The sequence below is a fragment of the Amphiura filiformis genome, chromosome 3, assembly GCF_039555335.1.
Source record: "Amphiura filiformis chromosome 3, Afil_fr2py, whole genome shotgun sequence".
NCBI classification, from domain to species: Eukaryota; Metazoa; Echinodermata; class Ophiuroidea; order Amphilepidida; family Amphiuridae; genus Amphiura; species Amphiura filiformis.
Window position 1 is genome coordinate 66576573 of NC_092630.1, and position 17958 is coordinate 66594530.

Here is a 17958-nt window from a genome sequence, read left to right on the forward strand (position 1 = left end):
ATAACAAGCATATTTTTACAGATATTGTTACATAATGAACATGCACAATGATGTCAATTCAAAATTTGAGGTGAACTAAATGTATATTGCATGTCTTCTCAAGTTGAGAGTAGGGCCTAACACCATGTTGGATTTTGCAGTGGCAGTTTCAAATTGGGCGTGCAAACCTAATCTCGCGGGTCATATGTAGGCCTACACATATGCATAATAGGGCGATTTTGTCCATATGCTGCCAATGCAACTGCTTTTAACACACTGATGACACACTCAACAGCTCTCAACTTGAGATGAGACCGACTATAGCTGAGAGGAAGGGATGGAGACAGACTTGGAGAGAGAGTGAGGAGAGAGAGAGAGAGAGAGCAAAAAAAATGATATACCTCTATAAAATACTTGATTTGCCTTTTCCTTTTTACTCCACAGATGCATCTCCAAAAATAGATCCACTGGAAAGAACTAGTCTAATTGAAAATGAGACTTTAACATTAACTTGTCAAGGTGGATTCTACCTAGCATGGCACTATCCTGAAAGCACAGAATCAAGAGTGCGTATAGCAATAACAACTCATATCACAGGCACATCAAGACAATCATGGAAACAAACCAATGTACTTACCATTGATCATGTGGTGTACACTGATACAGGAGAATATTTATGTGCTCATCATCATCCCTCGGATGAAGGCCAACAACATGTTGGAGATGCTCTTAGTGATTCTGTGTATATTTATGTCACAGGACCAAAAGGTAATGTGGGACTGATTTGTGTTTTTAATACAAAAAGTAATCATCAAATCGAGCAGGATTGTTACAATGGAAAAAAGTTGAAAACTCACGAGTCTGAGAAATGATGTAAATCAACCTAGCTAGATCAAAACGAAATGGCCAAATTACACAAATAACAAATTCTCCTGTAAGTTGAAAATGGAATAGGATTCATCTGTGGTTCTGTGTCCATTATATTATTTTCAGGTTTTAATTGATCTTCAGCTTAGGAAAGCCTTTTAGTTCACAACTCAACTGTCTATGTCAAGAGATGTTTAAATTAGACATGGTAGATTTCCAACCCTGAACAGGAAGATTGGCTAATGTATATTGAAATTATAGCCAAGTTCCTGGTATACTGTCTTTTGCTTTGAATTAAACAAAGTAGCAATTATAATGATGAGTAGCCATATGTTGCTATTTATCTATTCCAGTGACTATTAAATAAATCATAATGTTAGTGTTAGCACAATTAGCCTGTATAGTGTGAAATTAATGCAAAATGTAATTTAGAGATATTATGTTTTAACACCTGCAGGTTTGGAGGCATTATAAAGGCATTACATTTGATGAGTTCTCATGATGAGCTCATAACCGCATAACCAAGACCTACATAATGGTGTCATGAATTTGAAGGATCTATGCTACATTGCATTCAAATATTGATAAACATTTGGTTATATATTTATTGAGAATACTAAATTTCAATTTTGATTAATATTAAATGGATAAAATTTATTTTCAAGTTGAGAAACAAATTTGAAATTGAGTCATCAATTTTTTCCAATGAATTAGATACATGTTTGATGTAATTGAAACATATATCAATGTAAATTTCAATACTAAAAAAATTTGAAACAAGTATAGGATATTACTCATCAAGAAGGAGTTATTTAACTAATAACAACAATAATGTATTTTTATTTGTTTGTTTGTAGACACCACATCACTGTTCATCCCGACATCAACAACCACTGTAACAGCCTACGCAGATGACAACTCAATCTTGATACCTTGCCGTGTCACAAACCCAGCAGCAAAAGTAACTCTTATAACAGAACCTACCCCAGGTATAATACTGGAGATATCTCATATCCTGAGAACCACTCAATATGATCCACAGAGAGGGTTTGTTGTTCAGGAACAACTACAGAGCTTTGGAACTGAACTTCGTTGCAGGGCTCAAGTTGAAAAGATTGTGGACGAACAGGTGTTTATATTCAATTACATAGGTAGGTTTCATATAAGGGGGTGTGAATGTGTGTGTGTGGGGGGGGGGGTGGTTGCTGGGGTGTGTAACAAATAAAAAGACTTCTCATGGGGGAAGCTGCCCCTATTTACCCCCCTTTGCTATGCCACTGAAGGGAATCACAAGCAAAAGGCAAGTCAGTTTTGGATGACTTTTGCAAGAAAGCTGAATTTTTATTAAGTGTATGTTTGTCATCTTTGCAATATTTTCACTAAATTTTGGCTATGAATACTTTTTAAAGTACCGGTATATAAAAATTGTGTAAAAATTCTTCAGTCAATGTTACAGTATAACATTTTTGACAATTCAAGAAGTAACATACGCTGCAAAAAAAATCAAGTTTTTAGGTACTGTATTTGAGATGTTTCCTGTCATTTTATTCATACAATCAAAATATTAGTCAATCACTTACACCATGGGCTTACACCACATACAGGATGGGCATAGCACATCAAAAAAAAAAACCTCAATCACAGTTAATGGAATGACATGCATTGGCGACATATAGGTGCTGGAATTAAATAGTAATTTTCTTTGTTTTGCCTCATTTGTAAAAACTAATACTCTGTGAAAAAGAAATTCAAACCTCTATATTTCTCATGGAAATGTTACAAGTCAAAAAGTAGGCAGTGTACTGTTGGTTGTATGTTTTGTATCCAGTTCTATTCCTTAAAAGCTTTGATATTTACTTTCTTGAAGAATGGTCAAATACTGTCCCTAATGCTAGGTTAAATTGCATTTGTGAGGCTGAACAAGGACATTTCACTGACCTAATATTTACAACAAATATATTTTCTCTCAACAAATCCACACACATGTGCAAGTGGATTCTGCTCTGTCATTCTTTACATGCAATGTATTGACGCCATGCTGGTTAGCCTAGTAAATCCTAAATTAATGGAAACAAAGATTGTCTTGGAAAGAGATCGACAAACAAGTTTGATGAGAACAATTATGGGAAAAGAGTATGTTTGTTTTCGCTACCTAAATTGTCATGCTTTTCTTGTATCCATTTGTGTGAAAATAAAAATGTACAAACTGTTTTTGTAGTATATAGGTCTTTGTGTAATAGCAACACAGAAAATAAAGAAATTAAATACCATACTGAAAAACATTAAAAAAGTGAACAAAAAATAGAAAAATGCTCTTTTTTAATCTTGATTGAATTTTAAATAAACAAAATCAACATCTGATATTGTGGAAGTAAACATGCTTGACTTGTGATGTTATTGGTCATTACTCAAGCAATACTTGTCATACAGCACTGACCTTTTGAAATAAAAGATGGACATGATGGATGAAGGTCATGCCATCAAAACAAACATCTCTAAGTGACAATTATGACAAAAAGAAGGGCTCTTTTTAATCCAATGCTACAATCTAATGTGTACATGTAGTGTAGATCTTTTGGTGAAAATTTGATATTTTTGTTACAAATGGATCAGATCATGCATGTCATTTGCTACCAGAAGTAGCTTGAACATAATTATGGTATTTGAATGACACCTGTACAGGAACAAATGCACATTTTGTATAAAATATCACTAGTAAAAACTCAACCAAGCATGGAATATGATGCACATTGTGTAACCACAGTCATAGTGATTCATAATCAGGTCAGATTCCGTTGAAATCCATGATACACCCCCTATGGAAGACATAACCTTAATTTCCCATAGGGGGGGGGGTATAGATTTCAAATGGAGTCACCCATTCAGAAAACCCTATTTGAAATTCACATGCTCAATGTGGAAGATTTAGTTCATGTCTTCTATTTGGGGTATATGGATTTCAGCTGGAACAGTCCTACATTAATTTCCTTGATAAGCAAAGGCCATAATTATTTTATGATTTGTGACCTACATGTAGATATTGAACAATGTGATTGTACTTTAAATGAAAACAAGTGATATTGAATGCTCATTATTTCATAGTTTTAATGTGATGATCTTGATATTCAAATATATAAGTCATTTTGTTCACTTAAATTATTCATTGTGTATCATTATTATTTAACATTTGTAGGGCCATTCAAAAGGTTTGAAGCCATAAAAATATAAGATGACAACATGTGTTTATTTAGTAGCATATATAATATTGAGAGGTAACCCTCTGTACCCACCCTTCACTATTCACTTTTAAGGTTATGAAATATAATAAAAAGACAAAAGCATTGTTTTCATAGGAAACCCAAAATATGTGACATAATTAACTTCCAAATAATTTGTAAGAAGAATTGTAGACAAGGTGGTAATCAACTTTTCAATAATGTGAACCGGTTGTGAGTTATGTACGTACTACTTTACATTAGAAATGTAAATGTGATATAATTTTTGCTGCATAATATGAACTATGTAAGCATGCTGAAAGCTGCAGTGTAGACAATTAAATTTATAAGTTTAATATAAAATTCCAGTTTGAATGTGATTATAGTCAATGTCAAGAGTTAATTGAATTTCAGAATGTATTGTGTAAGTTTAGAGAACTATGAGAACTCAGGTTTGACTCAAAATGAGAGAATCAGACTTTTTTGTGGATTATACAACTATAGATTTTTGCTGTTTGGGAACTTTTTCCAACAGTTCTTTTGTTGCTTTCAAAGGGGTACGGCTTCATGCTGTAAGAAGCAGATCTTTTAACTCCCAGCTTCATCCACCCAATAATTCTTGGCAGTGCTTTAATACATTTTATTGTGGATCATACTCTTTTTACATCATGGGAATTGTATACAAAATTCCTAACAAATTTATGAACTTATCATCTCTCTATGTGTTTTTTTATCTACTTTGATAACAGGAAAGCCTGAAATAGCAGTACAAAACCCACCAAATGAAGCTGTCAATTCAACTACATCAGAACTCATCATCGCAGAATCAGACTACATGTTAGAATTAGTATGTACAGGACAAGTGCCATTAATATGGTATTACCCTGATGAGGCGTACTTTAAGTTATCAGTAGAATCAACGGCTGAGTTAAATCCTATTCCAAATACTGGCTTGTTATATAGGAGTGTGTTGAGGGTTACCAATATTACTACAAGAGAGACGGGGGAGTATGCTTGTATCATGGTGCGATATATTGGACAGGAGCTAGAAGATGATTTAAGAAGAGCAATTTATGTGTATATAACATCTACAGGTAGGAACCTTAACTTGTACATTCATAGAGTGTAGTTCTAGAAATAACACATAATTTCATATATTGCAATGCAATTTTACAAAATAGTATATACAGTCAGCAAAAAGTTCAAAAACAATATAAAATAAGGTAACAGTTCATGAGTCATGAACTTCCATCGAATGTAAGGGCAGTATTTGAAAATCAAGGTGATCATAATGACAGTAAGGATGTTTTTGATAATTCAAGATATCAGTAAGAGCAAATGATGCAGAAACCGAATAAGTTACAAATTCATAAGTGGTTTTTACACAGCATGCATATCATATTATCACTTTCTATCAACATTGTCAATGTGTACCATAGCAAGATGATTGAACATGTTTTAAGGTTATTGCCATGTACCCAAACCAACAGGGGTGCAACTTTTGAATCTGTTGCTATCTATTTTAGTTTTATAACTTGGTTATTTCTGCATCATTTGCCATCACTGATATCTCAAATAAAAACCATCCTTGCAGTCATTATGTTTACCTTTATTTTCAAAATTTGATTGTCACTTTGGCTATAAGGTCATGAAATGTGACCTTATTTATTGTGCTGTTTTATTTAGACATACTTATTCAATAACAGTTTACACCTAGGGTCAGGCCCGTATGCAGGATTTCATTTGGGGTGCTGATTTTGAAAAAGTGGACCTTTTTCCAAGGGGAGGGCAATTTTGTGAAAAGTGGACTTTTTGTCCAAAAAAGCGTAAAAACCCTGATTTTTTTGCTCGCTACGGGTGTATTTCTTTTCTTCAACTATCAATAATTGATGAATGCCGCATGATATTTTGATCTTATTTCTCTTCAGATGCAGGGAATCTATTTCTTCCAGTCACAAGAGATGAGACTGTTGTCAAAGTATATCCAGATCGGCCATTTACTGTACCATGTCGCATCAGCGATCCAAAGTATGCAACAGAAGTTAGGTTTGTTTCACTTACTGGCGATTTTACAAGTTTCTATGATTTGTCAAATAATAGAACTTTCAACTACGATCCAAAGATTGGCTTCACTTTTGGAGTGCACGCAGAAGGAAAAATTATTCCCAATTTGCAGTTCATCTGTTCGGCTGTGGTTGCGGATGCTGCAACCATTGACTTTGTACTTCTCTATGTTGGTGGTAAGTTGTGTTTGTTTGTTCATATTTTTGTTCCTTGCTGAAACTATATTTATACATGCATAAAGTGAATGTTATGTTTTGAATAAAAGTATATAGGACCTACTGTAAGTGACTGTGCAACAAGTGGCTGGTGTTTGCATTCCCCTCCTTCAAAATCACTTTGCCCCCCATGTCCCCCACTAAAAAAATTCTGGTGCCACTACTCCCTACCTTGATTTCACTATAGGACATTATTTTCAAATATAAAGTTACAATGGATTATAAAATTGCAATCATTGGGAGATTCACACTGTTACCAAAGCATTACCTTTGACACTTATTGTAATGTAGGCCTTTGGCAAGTTGCATGTTACTTTGCAACAGCATACTTTATCTTATCCAGTGCATTGTAACAAGATCTTATAGCTTTTATAAGTCTTACATAGAATTTCATTTTAATTGTTAGCAAGAATAAAGTTAAGAAATAAATGGTAATGCCATATCCTTCACACTCAATGTATCAATAATATATGAGGCACAGAAGAACCCATTGTTTAAATGTTTTACTGCTGAGGATTCATTATTTAAGTCCAAAGAATCAAGCAGCAACTTACATTTCTATTCTTTAACTAACAAAATAGTGCGATTTAAAGTGAAAATATCATTTTTTGGGCCAAATATTTTAAATTGTTTACATCATGGTAACACATATATGCATATCTACAGTGCAAATGACAGCATATAGTGAACAAGTATTGTTAGTTCCCATGTTTGATTCATTGCAAGATAGTAATTATTTACTATTTCACTTTTTGTTCAATTGAACCATTGTGAACATATTTTTCATTACCTTTCAGATAACAAAGGTGCATTATTCCCAATAATTTATCCAAGTAATGAAGTGACAATCAAGGGTCAAACCCAGGTCAACATTACGTGTGAAGTGTCAATTGAGAAGAGATTACTCAACCGTTTGACCAGTGATTTCTACCCACAGTTTGAGATTCTCTATCCAGCACAACAGGTAAGAGTAATCATATATAGTTTATCTTCGACATGCACTTACGTTGACATCAAAAGTTGATGTGATGTGATGTGATGTGATGTGATGTGATGTGATGTAATGTAATGTAATGTAATGTAATGTAATGTAATGTAATGTAATTTGATATTTATAGGTTATAGGTTAATGAATGTGCGTTACTCATTGCTTGAGAAATTAGACAAAATAATGCACTTGAGCTGATGTTGATGCGTCTAATGCATCAACAATAACAAATTTTAAATTAAGTATTTAATTTTATGCTAAAACAGTGCCCCTTGTCCCCTGCAGGAAAAAAGTATAAAGAATTGTTGATATATGCATGTCTCTTACTGAGGAAAATAATGGAATGGAAAGAATGGGATATGTCCCCTACAGTGAAAAAAATACAAGTTCAATCTATCGGCATGTCCCCTTCGTATATCAGATTTCTGAAGAAAGTGTCATGTGTGAGGAAGATTTATGGCTGATCCTATAATTGATATTGGGCTCAGAATGCACCTTTGGTATTTCACTGTTCAGTAGAGTGATGATATAAGACTTACAATCAATAGCCAGTGGTGCACCATTAATAACTGACTCTGTAGTGTGAAGATGACAGATTATAATAAAAATTCCCTAGCCTCAATGCAGAAGATGTCTTGTAAATAGTTTGGGTCACCGTGAAAGGCATTTTTAGGATCACGCTTACATCCATGTTACATGACAGTTCACCAAACCATCAATGGTGAGAACGCACACACGAAACAGCAAAAAACATTAACTCCTATAACTCCTGTCAACTCTTTAATTCATTACTCCAAATTGTTCTGTATTTTTGTCTTTACTGCTTTTTACCCATGCTTATTATTAAAATAAAGAAATACACTGCAGTTGTTAGTTAATTTGCTATGTAAACTCAACTTACATGCACATTTTACTTTAAAATGATTATATATTATTTCGCAATGTATAGTTTACTATAAAGTAGATAGTGGCAAGCACATGATAAAGGACTGTTCATTCACTACAATCTTCACTTTTAAACTGTATTTTTTGAATGTGTTGATTGTTAGTCCGAAACTCCTGCAAAGCTATGGACATGGCATCTTACCTACTCCATTCTGTAATAGTCTGCATTGTGTGTTTTCTCAGTCTTCAATCATTTTGTTTAATGTAATTTTATGAATCAATAAAAAGATAGAAAGTGGCCTCACTTTAGTTATGTGTCATTTTACAGTATTTATAATTTATAAAGTAAGACAATAATTTATTTATTTTCTATAAGTGCATGTCAAAATATGGGATATATTGTTCAATATTATAGCTAGCCCCTAAAAACTTAATTTTCCATTGGATTTTTCCCGTTGAAAAGACAAAACTGATGTTAAAGATAGCAATAATATCATCAATAACATTTTGAGTAAATTTTATCCATAAAACAATACAGGATAGGATAGATAATTACTTTGACTTTAATGTGGTCCATATAATGAAGATTTTGATTCTACAACATTATTAGATCTGTTATCAACATAATCAATTATGCACTCACAGGCAACCAAACATCATGCTATGCTCAGTAGTGCACTGATATGACCTCGCTTCAGTGATCATTCCCGCTAATTACTAATTGTTGACCATGTCATTTTTTGATATGCTGATTGCTGAACAAGTTTATGTAGGCCTAACCTATGATAACTTTTTAAGTCATAATTAATTCAAACATAACTTTGGCAATACTCAATCGTTTTCGTTCGTTGAAACGGCAAAACATACTTTCTTTTCCTTGCAAATCGAATTAGCAGACATCAAAAACATTTCCACCACAAGAAGTAAAAAAATAATTCATACCAATAGAAGAAGGCTATAATCTTAGCTAATATTTAGTGTACACAAATCCCATCTCAGAATTAGGTACCAGCCCTATGGGCTGGCGAAAAGTCATATTATGCCTATTTGCCCGGGCTATTTGCTACATTTAGAGGAAATGGAGGGATATAGTGTAAGGTGTTTTATTAGGTGGGGATCTTGATATTTGAAAAAAAAAGGTAATTTGAATCCAAGCAATAGGTACTATTACTCATTTTTTTCAAGAGATAAAGAATAAGAAAAGCAACTGAGTGAAAAAAAGAAAGGAAAAAGAGAAGAAAGGAAAAAGGTAAAGATTGAACAAATACATACATGTAATTGAATTTATTGTTGTGATGATGAATGAGTGATGGAGTGAAATGAGAGGTTTAAGTAAGTAACTAGAAAAACTAACAAACATACAAACAAACAAGCTTAAACAAAGAAGGAAGAAAGGTTGAATTGATTTACAATCAAACAGGAAGCACATAAAGCTTATTTACAGCATAATTATAGTTTGTATCAATACATTTAAAGGTCAACCCATAAATATAAACAAATGTATTCATATTAATTCATTCATATTTATTTATAGGCCTACCCATCTATTTCCATAATGTGCCATTTCCATCAATTTGAATTTTGTTATTCTTTACTCAAACGACTGAAATAATATTAGTAATAACTGTCAGGAAACGTTTGTGTCCACTTTAAGCTGAAATAACAAGGGAAAGTGAAAGAAACTCCAGTGGCTATTTTGGCAATGAGTTCTATGGGAGGGAGGGGGGGGGGGGAGGGGCTATTATATTAATGTCTGTATATTATGTCAAAATTGTGTTGACTTCACAAACATACACATTTGGATGATTTCATTTAGGTGTAATGATGTTGGGACATGTGTTAACATTAAAACTATGCCAAAAATTCAGCTTTTAAAACATTTAACAAATTTCATATCATTAGATCATACATTATGGCTTGGAAAAAAACAAAAACAAGATAAAAAGTAAAAGCCTGATGAAGCATTACACCACCTTTACTAACTACAAATTATAAATGAGTAAACCAAAGACAAACACACCAATCTGTGTTGATCTGGATTGTGCAGGTGGATCTAAAAAATATTATAATGTATGTGTGTAAGGCAGAGTTAGGAAATGTGTGCACACTCCAATGTGAATCTGGATCAATCTGCATGATGAGGTATCTTCAACTGCAGTGGTCTTAAAACACAAGTATCATAAAAGAAAATTAATTTGAGTGATTGAAGCTGATTCCAAATTCCAAAGGAAATATAAGGCTGCCAGCCCAGGGGGTAGTTAAATTTAAAATGAAATAAAGCATAAGCCATAAATTCAAGATTAATATTATTAATATAATCAGAATTAATAAGATAATATCTTCAATTATAGATACAAAAAGATTAAATTTCTACCAAAAATGTTCTTCATTCTGACAAAGGAAAGTAATAATTTTTGACTTTGAAGCTTGTTTATTTCACTGCATGGATAAAGTGACCTCCTCAAGAATCATCTTCCCAAATTGCTATATACATAAAATATAGGCCTAGTGTTTTCCTGGTTTTTTATGTGAGCATGGTGTCCCTAGGGATACCACTTGTATCTGAACTAACCACTTCATTGAGGTTCATTCCATATTTCATTCCATCAAGTCAAGTGCACTGCAAAGTACTTTGAATTTATTGTCATGCCAGAGCACTTTTCATTATTGAGGTGTCATGGTTGATTAGCATCGAGTAGATTCATTTAGTGATCTGTAACGGTTACATGATGATTTTATTTAATACTCCAAGTACAGTGCTGCAGAACAAAATGTAATATCATCTAGGAAATACTATCTCCCCTTGCTTAAGCATGTGGAAACCTACAACAAAAATCAATAAAATCAACATTATTTTATTTATTCCATACATTTGCCCATTCAATTACGTGGAATCTATTCAATATCCTCAAATTCCATTGAATTGGACCATATTCACAGTGGTGTCATCAGGATTTTTTTTCAGGGAGGTAAATTGGGGGCAAAAATGAATTTCAGGGGGGGGGGGGAAATCAACAAATTTTGTGCAAAATTCGTGGAAAAAGTGGAAATTTTCGTAACTTGGAGTTTTTACTGGGGGAAACACCACAAAAGGGGGGACAATAGTTCTGACTGGGGGGATTTCCCCCATGCCCCCCTGTGGCACTACCACTATACACAGAATGGCATTTATAATGTTACAAAAACAATGTACTATCAAATGAATTTAATCGAACGCTATCTTTGGTAGTAACTTTCAATCAGTGATTTCAAGAAATAACTGATTTTGCTTTATCCGATGATGCAATACCCATTTCTGTTATGTTGGTTTGTCCACTATGTGTCTGTTATTCAAAGTTCTCTGCAGTATTCGACAAAAAGGAACAAATTGACTTAGTAAGGAAATTATATTTCTAAATATATCTTGGGTGTTAAATTTTACCTGACTGGAGTAATGAAAAAAATACATTGTATGAGCTTTCTTTTGATACCAAAATCTCAGTTTTGATGAAGAAAAGTGAGAGATGAATCTGTTGATCAGGTTACACCCCTTAAATTATATATTTCCCCAACAAGCTTCTATACTCTCTTTTTTCCAACAAGCTTCTATACTCTCTTTTTATAGGCAATACCTAAATGTTAAAGAATTTATACAAGCAAAATTTTATTTAATATCTCCCCTTGCTTAGGCATGTGGAAATCTACAACTAGCTCAAACATGTTTGGAAATTAGACATGTTTTACTTGTCTTGTTTGTGTGTGGCACAAGAAAACACAGACCTGAAGCTAATACCATAATCATGCAGAGAACATTAAGGGAGTCAATAACCTGTTGAGATTTATGTGTAATAGGCGCTAATGTTTTTGCAGACATTTACTCCTTACAAGCTGATGGTGGGCATTAATAGCATTACACAGTCATCACTTCCTCATAGTATCATTATTTATCCATTAATATACCATGTGAGTAGATGTGTGTAGTAATAATCTGGATTGATTTGGGTAAGGATCCAAAGAAGAATACTCGGGTGTCATTATCTCGATTGGAGTTATTCCACTCGCGATACACTCACAAAATCCCCATTAGTTTGTACAGGAGCTTTCAGTTCCAGTTAATTTTCTCCGCATAGAAAATATAAATTTTGCTTTTTCTTTTATTGGCAGTTGCTTTACCCTGATAAGAAATCAATCTTTCGGAATAAGTATTTCACCAAGAGGCATTAATTTTACGGCATGTTATGTGATTTATGTCAGAGGGCGTGCAATAGAACAGCCAAAAACAATCATGAAGCCATCTATCGCAGGTGATGTCATGCCGATGGAGTCGTGGACTAGATAATGGAATTTTATGCTCATTATGCTGTTCACAATAAATATGAACTATGTTTGAACATATCTGGATCCCGATCTGGAATGAAAAAACATATGTGAGTAAGGCAGAGTTAGTAAGTTGCACACTCCAATGTCAATCTGCATGACTGTTGATCAATCCAAAGGCTGGTAGATGTCTCATCTAGACCATCACAATATGTTAATTAGGGTCAAGGGTTATGGTTATTAGTGTTAGGGGTTAGGGTTCGGGTTAGTAACCCCTGACCCTAATTAACATATCATGATGGTCTGACCAAATGCTTAAATGAGACATTTACCTGAAGGCTCAGGTTTCATCACCTGGTGTTAATACTATTCAAATAATTTTGAAATTTGCAAATCATAAATTTTATGGCAAATTTGAATTGATATTTTTGATATTTAACAGTTCTCGACATAAACTTTATAAATCTAATGATATGTACTTTAAGTGTATCGCTCATTCTACAAAATCGGGTGCCAATAGCCCATTTTCCATTCTTTGGTCCACAAACACTTTGTCGAGCATTTGGGGCATCAAATATGTTGTTTTTCTGGTAGAACTCAATGAGATCTACACGGACATATATAGTTTCCATACTTTAAATGCTTTCTTCAGCCTGATTAACCCTGGCAAAGGCTCAAAAATCGCTAAAAATGCGTTTCCACTGCTCAAGTGTCAAATCTGACCCTTAATTTTTTCTTTGAATAAATGCGAAATCTTTACATATTTGTTGTTTTTTAATTAGATAACGTGCCATCATATTGTTTATCAACATTATTTTTTAGTGATTAAAACGTCTTTGTGTAATTCTAAAATAAATTGCACTTTCCACCAAAACGCTGTGAGCTACGTTACCCCTTTTTAACACACATTATTGGAAAGACGTAAGACAGAGATATCAACGTAGTTTGCGGCTTTTGAAAGGAAACACTCATAGGTTTTTAAAAATCACAGTAAAAATCGTAATGCTGTAGTATTTTTGGCATAGAAATTTTGTAAACATTGAAATTTTGACCGACCATGTTAAGATTGGTGAGCTAAGTTACCAGAATTCCATAGTATGCACTTGTATAACAAGTACTTCCTAATAATATGTGATAGGTACCAGTGATCGAACCCCATTTATATTAGAATTAACGGGCATAACGTTCTAACGTTCGCAAATCACATCAAAAACATTAAAAACCCGTGAACTACGTTACTGTGAGCTACGTTACGCACTCATTTACGCATCTTTAAAACTTCTATGAAATGGTGAAATTGGTGTTACATTTCACTCAAGTGATCTTTCGTTTGCTTTTTATGACCTTGGATTAAGTAAAAGCAGCCCATTTTGTAAGTCTTTTGTAGCCGGTCATGTAGCTCACATTACATTGAGTTCTAGTGTTAAAAAACATCATGACTTCCTGAAAGAAAAATATACAAGTGGTGTTGGCAATCTTTTACATCTGAAAGTAGTGATACATTTACTCTTAAAAAACACAAAAAGCAGGTCTTTTTGAACAACTTTTATTTTTTCAATTTTTACAGTGGATTGGCACCCGATTTTGTAGAATGAGCAGTATGTAGCTGGGAGGAAAAGCCGACAATCATTTCAAATCTTGACTTTTCGTATTGAAGATACACATTTTCCCCCAAAAGACCTAAAAAAATGTGTACCTTCAATATGAAAGGTCAAGATTTGACTTTTCCTCCCAGCTACATACACTTTAAGTACATATCATTAGATTAGTTAAATTTACTTTGAGGACTGTTAAATATAAAAAATAACAAAAATACAAAATTTTAACATAAAATTTGTATTATATCACGAATTTCAAAAAATCAAAATGATTTGATATCAGAAGGACATTCCCTGTATTCAGAATGCAATTCAATGTCTGATATGCTCTCATGTCCCAGAAAAAAATACTGTGCAAATGTTGCTACCCGAGATATTCATATTAGAAAGCAAACTTGCTGCAAGCAAGCACACATGCAAGCTATATTGGATGAATTAAAAAAAACCAGGTAAATGCATTAATTAAATGAAATGAACAAAATGAATTAAGAATGAAAGAACAAAATAAACAAAAGTTGAATTAACAAATGAATGAATGAAAGTAACTTATTTTCAGATTGACTAAGAACTGTCTGACTCTGACCCGGGGCTCTGACTGACTAATTGACTGACTGACTTAGGCTGACTGACTGCCTGACTGATTGACTCTCTGATTGACTGACTGTTTGGTTGATTGCCGGATTGACTGTAGACTCTGACTGACTGACTGACTGACTGACTGAATGAATGAATAAATGAATAATAGAGTATAAATGAATAATGAATGTGTGGATGAATGAATCAAAAGTGTGAATGAATGAACAAATGAACAAATAAAATTCACACTCTTAAAGGAGTATTTCGTGATCCTAGCATCCTCTTTTTATGACATTTTTCAGTACATATCCACGAAAAAAGCATATTCCCAAAATTTCAGTTGATTCCGATTTTGCGTTTGCGAGTTATGCATGATTATGTGTATTACACTGCTCCATAGACAATACGTTGTAATTTCGTTCTGGTGCACCAGAACGAAATTCAAATTGCACGATATCTTTGCTAAACGAATTAATCTGCAAGAAATATTTTGTACATAAACATTATGTAGACAGAGTATTCCAGTGATATAAAAATCTCAACTTTTTTTGAGAAAAGTGGGGGGATGAGGCTGTGGATCACGAAATGCCCCTTTAATGATAATATAATAGGATGCTCATTTTGCATCATCTTGGTAATTGTGTCTTGATTCACTATATGAGTTCTCTCTTGCATAAATCTTGATTGGCCTTATTCCAAAATACTAATGAATTACCTACTAAAACACAGTATACATTGTAGTAACTCAAATTGGTTTAGACAGCTACTATGTGTGAGTTAGAAATATCGGGTTACTTCATTTTCAAGCTTTAGTTCATACATAGTGTGAAGGCAAATGTGGTACAAATCATTTGCATTAATAGCTATCAATCATATTCCTAATGATAATCATACCTAGAAAATGACACTATGATTCTGCTGTTCTTAGAACATTTGATTATGTTATCAGGGTAGGGATTAGTGTAAATGGATATTCCACATGACTAGGATCTCGGAATGGATTACAATGTCATATTATGTCAAATACTTCAGTGCATTTTAATATTGCAGATATGTTCTTTGTTTCTGTGAAAGAGTTGTGCAAAATATTTGTGCATGTTTATGCCGTAAAAACTTAATAGCTAGCATATGTGCTTACTATCGAGTGCTTTTAAAACATGAAGAGCCCCATCCAAAAAAGGGTTTTGATTGAGCAAATCATCGATACACATAGTTAATATATATGAACAAGTAAACCTGCAAATGTGTTGTCTCAACCCCGGAGGGTGGGGGCACTTCAATATGTGAGAGCAAAATGTAAAAAATATGTGGTCATTGGGTGAGAGCATGATTTTTGGCATTCAGTAAGAGCAAAATGTAAAAAATTTAAGGTCATTGGGTAAGAACATGACCTTTTTTTGAAATGGAACCTTTGGGTGAGAGCGGGAACAACGCCACAGAAATCTTGAACATCAAATTTCTAGTTCTATATAAATGGCTTCAAATTTCTTTGATTTTTAAAAATCAGTAAAAAAATCAGTGATAAATGAAAGTTGCTGTTCAAATTGAACTTCTAAGGGTCTTTACAGATCAAATGGATAAATATGGGGTCTTCTGGTGACAGAGCATGTGTTTGTAAAAAATATGGGGTCTTTGGGTGACAGCGATGCTGAAAAAGGGGTCTTAACAGCCCTACATGTATGCGCGTCACCTCCAAAGTGGGAGTGCCCCCAGGTCTCAACCTCAGCATTAACCCAGTTGGTAAAGCGATGGACGTTGGTACAATTTCAAGTAACAGGGCTATTACTTTGTAGTCAATTTGAACCCGTTAAGTGGAATCTCACTTAAAGGTGCTCATTTACCAAATATGATAATGATAATTTATATGCTCAGTAAAACATGCAATTTAAGCCATTTGTGGAACACTGTTACTGTAAAGTTCTGCATGAGTCCTGTTGGGGTTGATCCTCCAAGAGACAAAAAGTATGCCCCAACCCCTATATTTATGACACTGCTTTTATGGATTATATATGTATGGAAAACAACATGAATACTATCCAATCTTTTTCAGCATCCAGAGTTTATAGAAGAGAGTAATTACTATAGAGAGAAAGACGAAAAACTTGAGGATGAACATAAGCTGTTCTGCGAGACTCTACACATCCAAAATATCAGTATGTATGATATGGGCACATATATATGTGAGGTATACAACGCTGCTGGAAAAGCTAATACATCAACTGACATAACTGTGCTAGGTAAGTTATGTGTTAATTGCCTATTAGACTTGTTATGTTTTGGTTTGTTTGTTTTTATGTTTGTTGAAAACCATAATGTGTGATTTGCTCAACAGTGTGCGACACTCTCAATTTTTTGCATGATTGTAATGCCCAGTGGTGTACTAAAATACCATGTGAAAAACTAAGCCTGAAGTGCTTTAATTACAGTAAAATTGTTTGTATTAAATCTGTAGATCTCTGGTTTTATTCAGAGTTCACAGATCGAGTGCTTGCTAACACGTTTCGTGAATGTCAGCTCATGTGTACATGCATCATTGAATCAGTGATGTAGAAATTGTGTTCATATCACTATTTATCGTACGTCTTATGCCCCAGCTGTGTGAAGCTCCGCACAATAATACATGTAATACGATCAGTGAGCTAATACATGTATTGTATAGACACTGTATGAAATTTGCAATTTTCTTTTCTTTACCTCATTTGTTTGGCTTGCAATTAAGAGGGGACAATGTGATCAGTAAAAACTAATATTAAAATAGGAATCTATTGTTTATGCAAATCACACATTATTGCTTTAATTGTTTTTGTTATACACATTTTGTTAAATTGCATTAAGCAGTTATAAATGCCCAAAGAATATTCAGTTCTGTTTATGTCTAACTTTGAAGTTGTCTATGTATTTTTACTATTTTGGAATGAAAATCTTTACTTTATTTTTGTATTATGAGTTATTATGCAACATAACAAAATCACACTCTGTAGACAGGCATGCACTGTGCATTCTTGAAAGGATATAACCTTTAGTAGTGCGTGACTCCTGACAACCGGTTTCAATATAAACACTGAATGTTTTGTATTAAATTTAGTAGTTTCGTTTAAAGGTACTATTAGGCTCTGCTAAAATTGTTCATTTTGTTTAAAATTTCTAGCCCAAGAAAAGGCTCAGAAAGCTGTTTTCCAGAGATTTATTCAAAGAATTAAAATGCTTTCAAAGCATGATTTGATGTATTTTTTTAAATAAAAAATTCACCCTTGGAAAGCTGAAGTTGCTCAGGT

The 17958-nt window shown here is 33.6% G+C and overlaps 1 protein-coding gene across 1 annotated transcript in view; it reads left to right on the forward strand.

The window, feature by feature from the left end:
* The window catches only part of LOC140147448 (vascular endothelial growth factor receptor 1-like), a 66459-nt gene that overhangs the window by 22684 nt on the left and 25817 nt on the right, over positions 1-17958 (forward strand). Inside the window, exons 3-8 of the mRNA XM_072169225.1 lie at positions 424-747; positions 1704-1997; positions 4811-5155; positions 5990-6301; positions 7138-7304; positions 16734-16920. Coding sequence (XP_072025326.1) covers positions 424-747; positions 1704-1997; positions 4811-5155; positions 5990-6301; positions 7138-7304; positions 16734-16920 — 1629 coding nt within the window. The remainder of the gene's footprint in view (positions 1-423; positions 748-1703; positions 1998-4810; positions 5156-5989; positions 6302-7137; positions 7305-16733; positions 16921-17958) is intronic.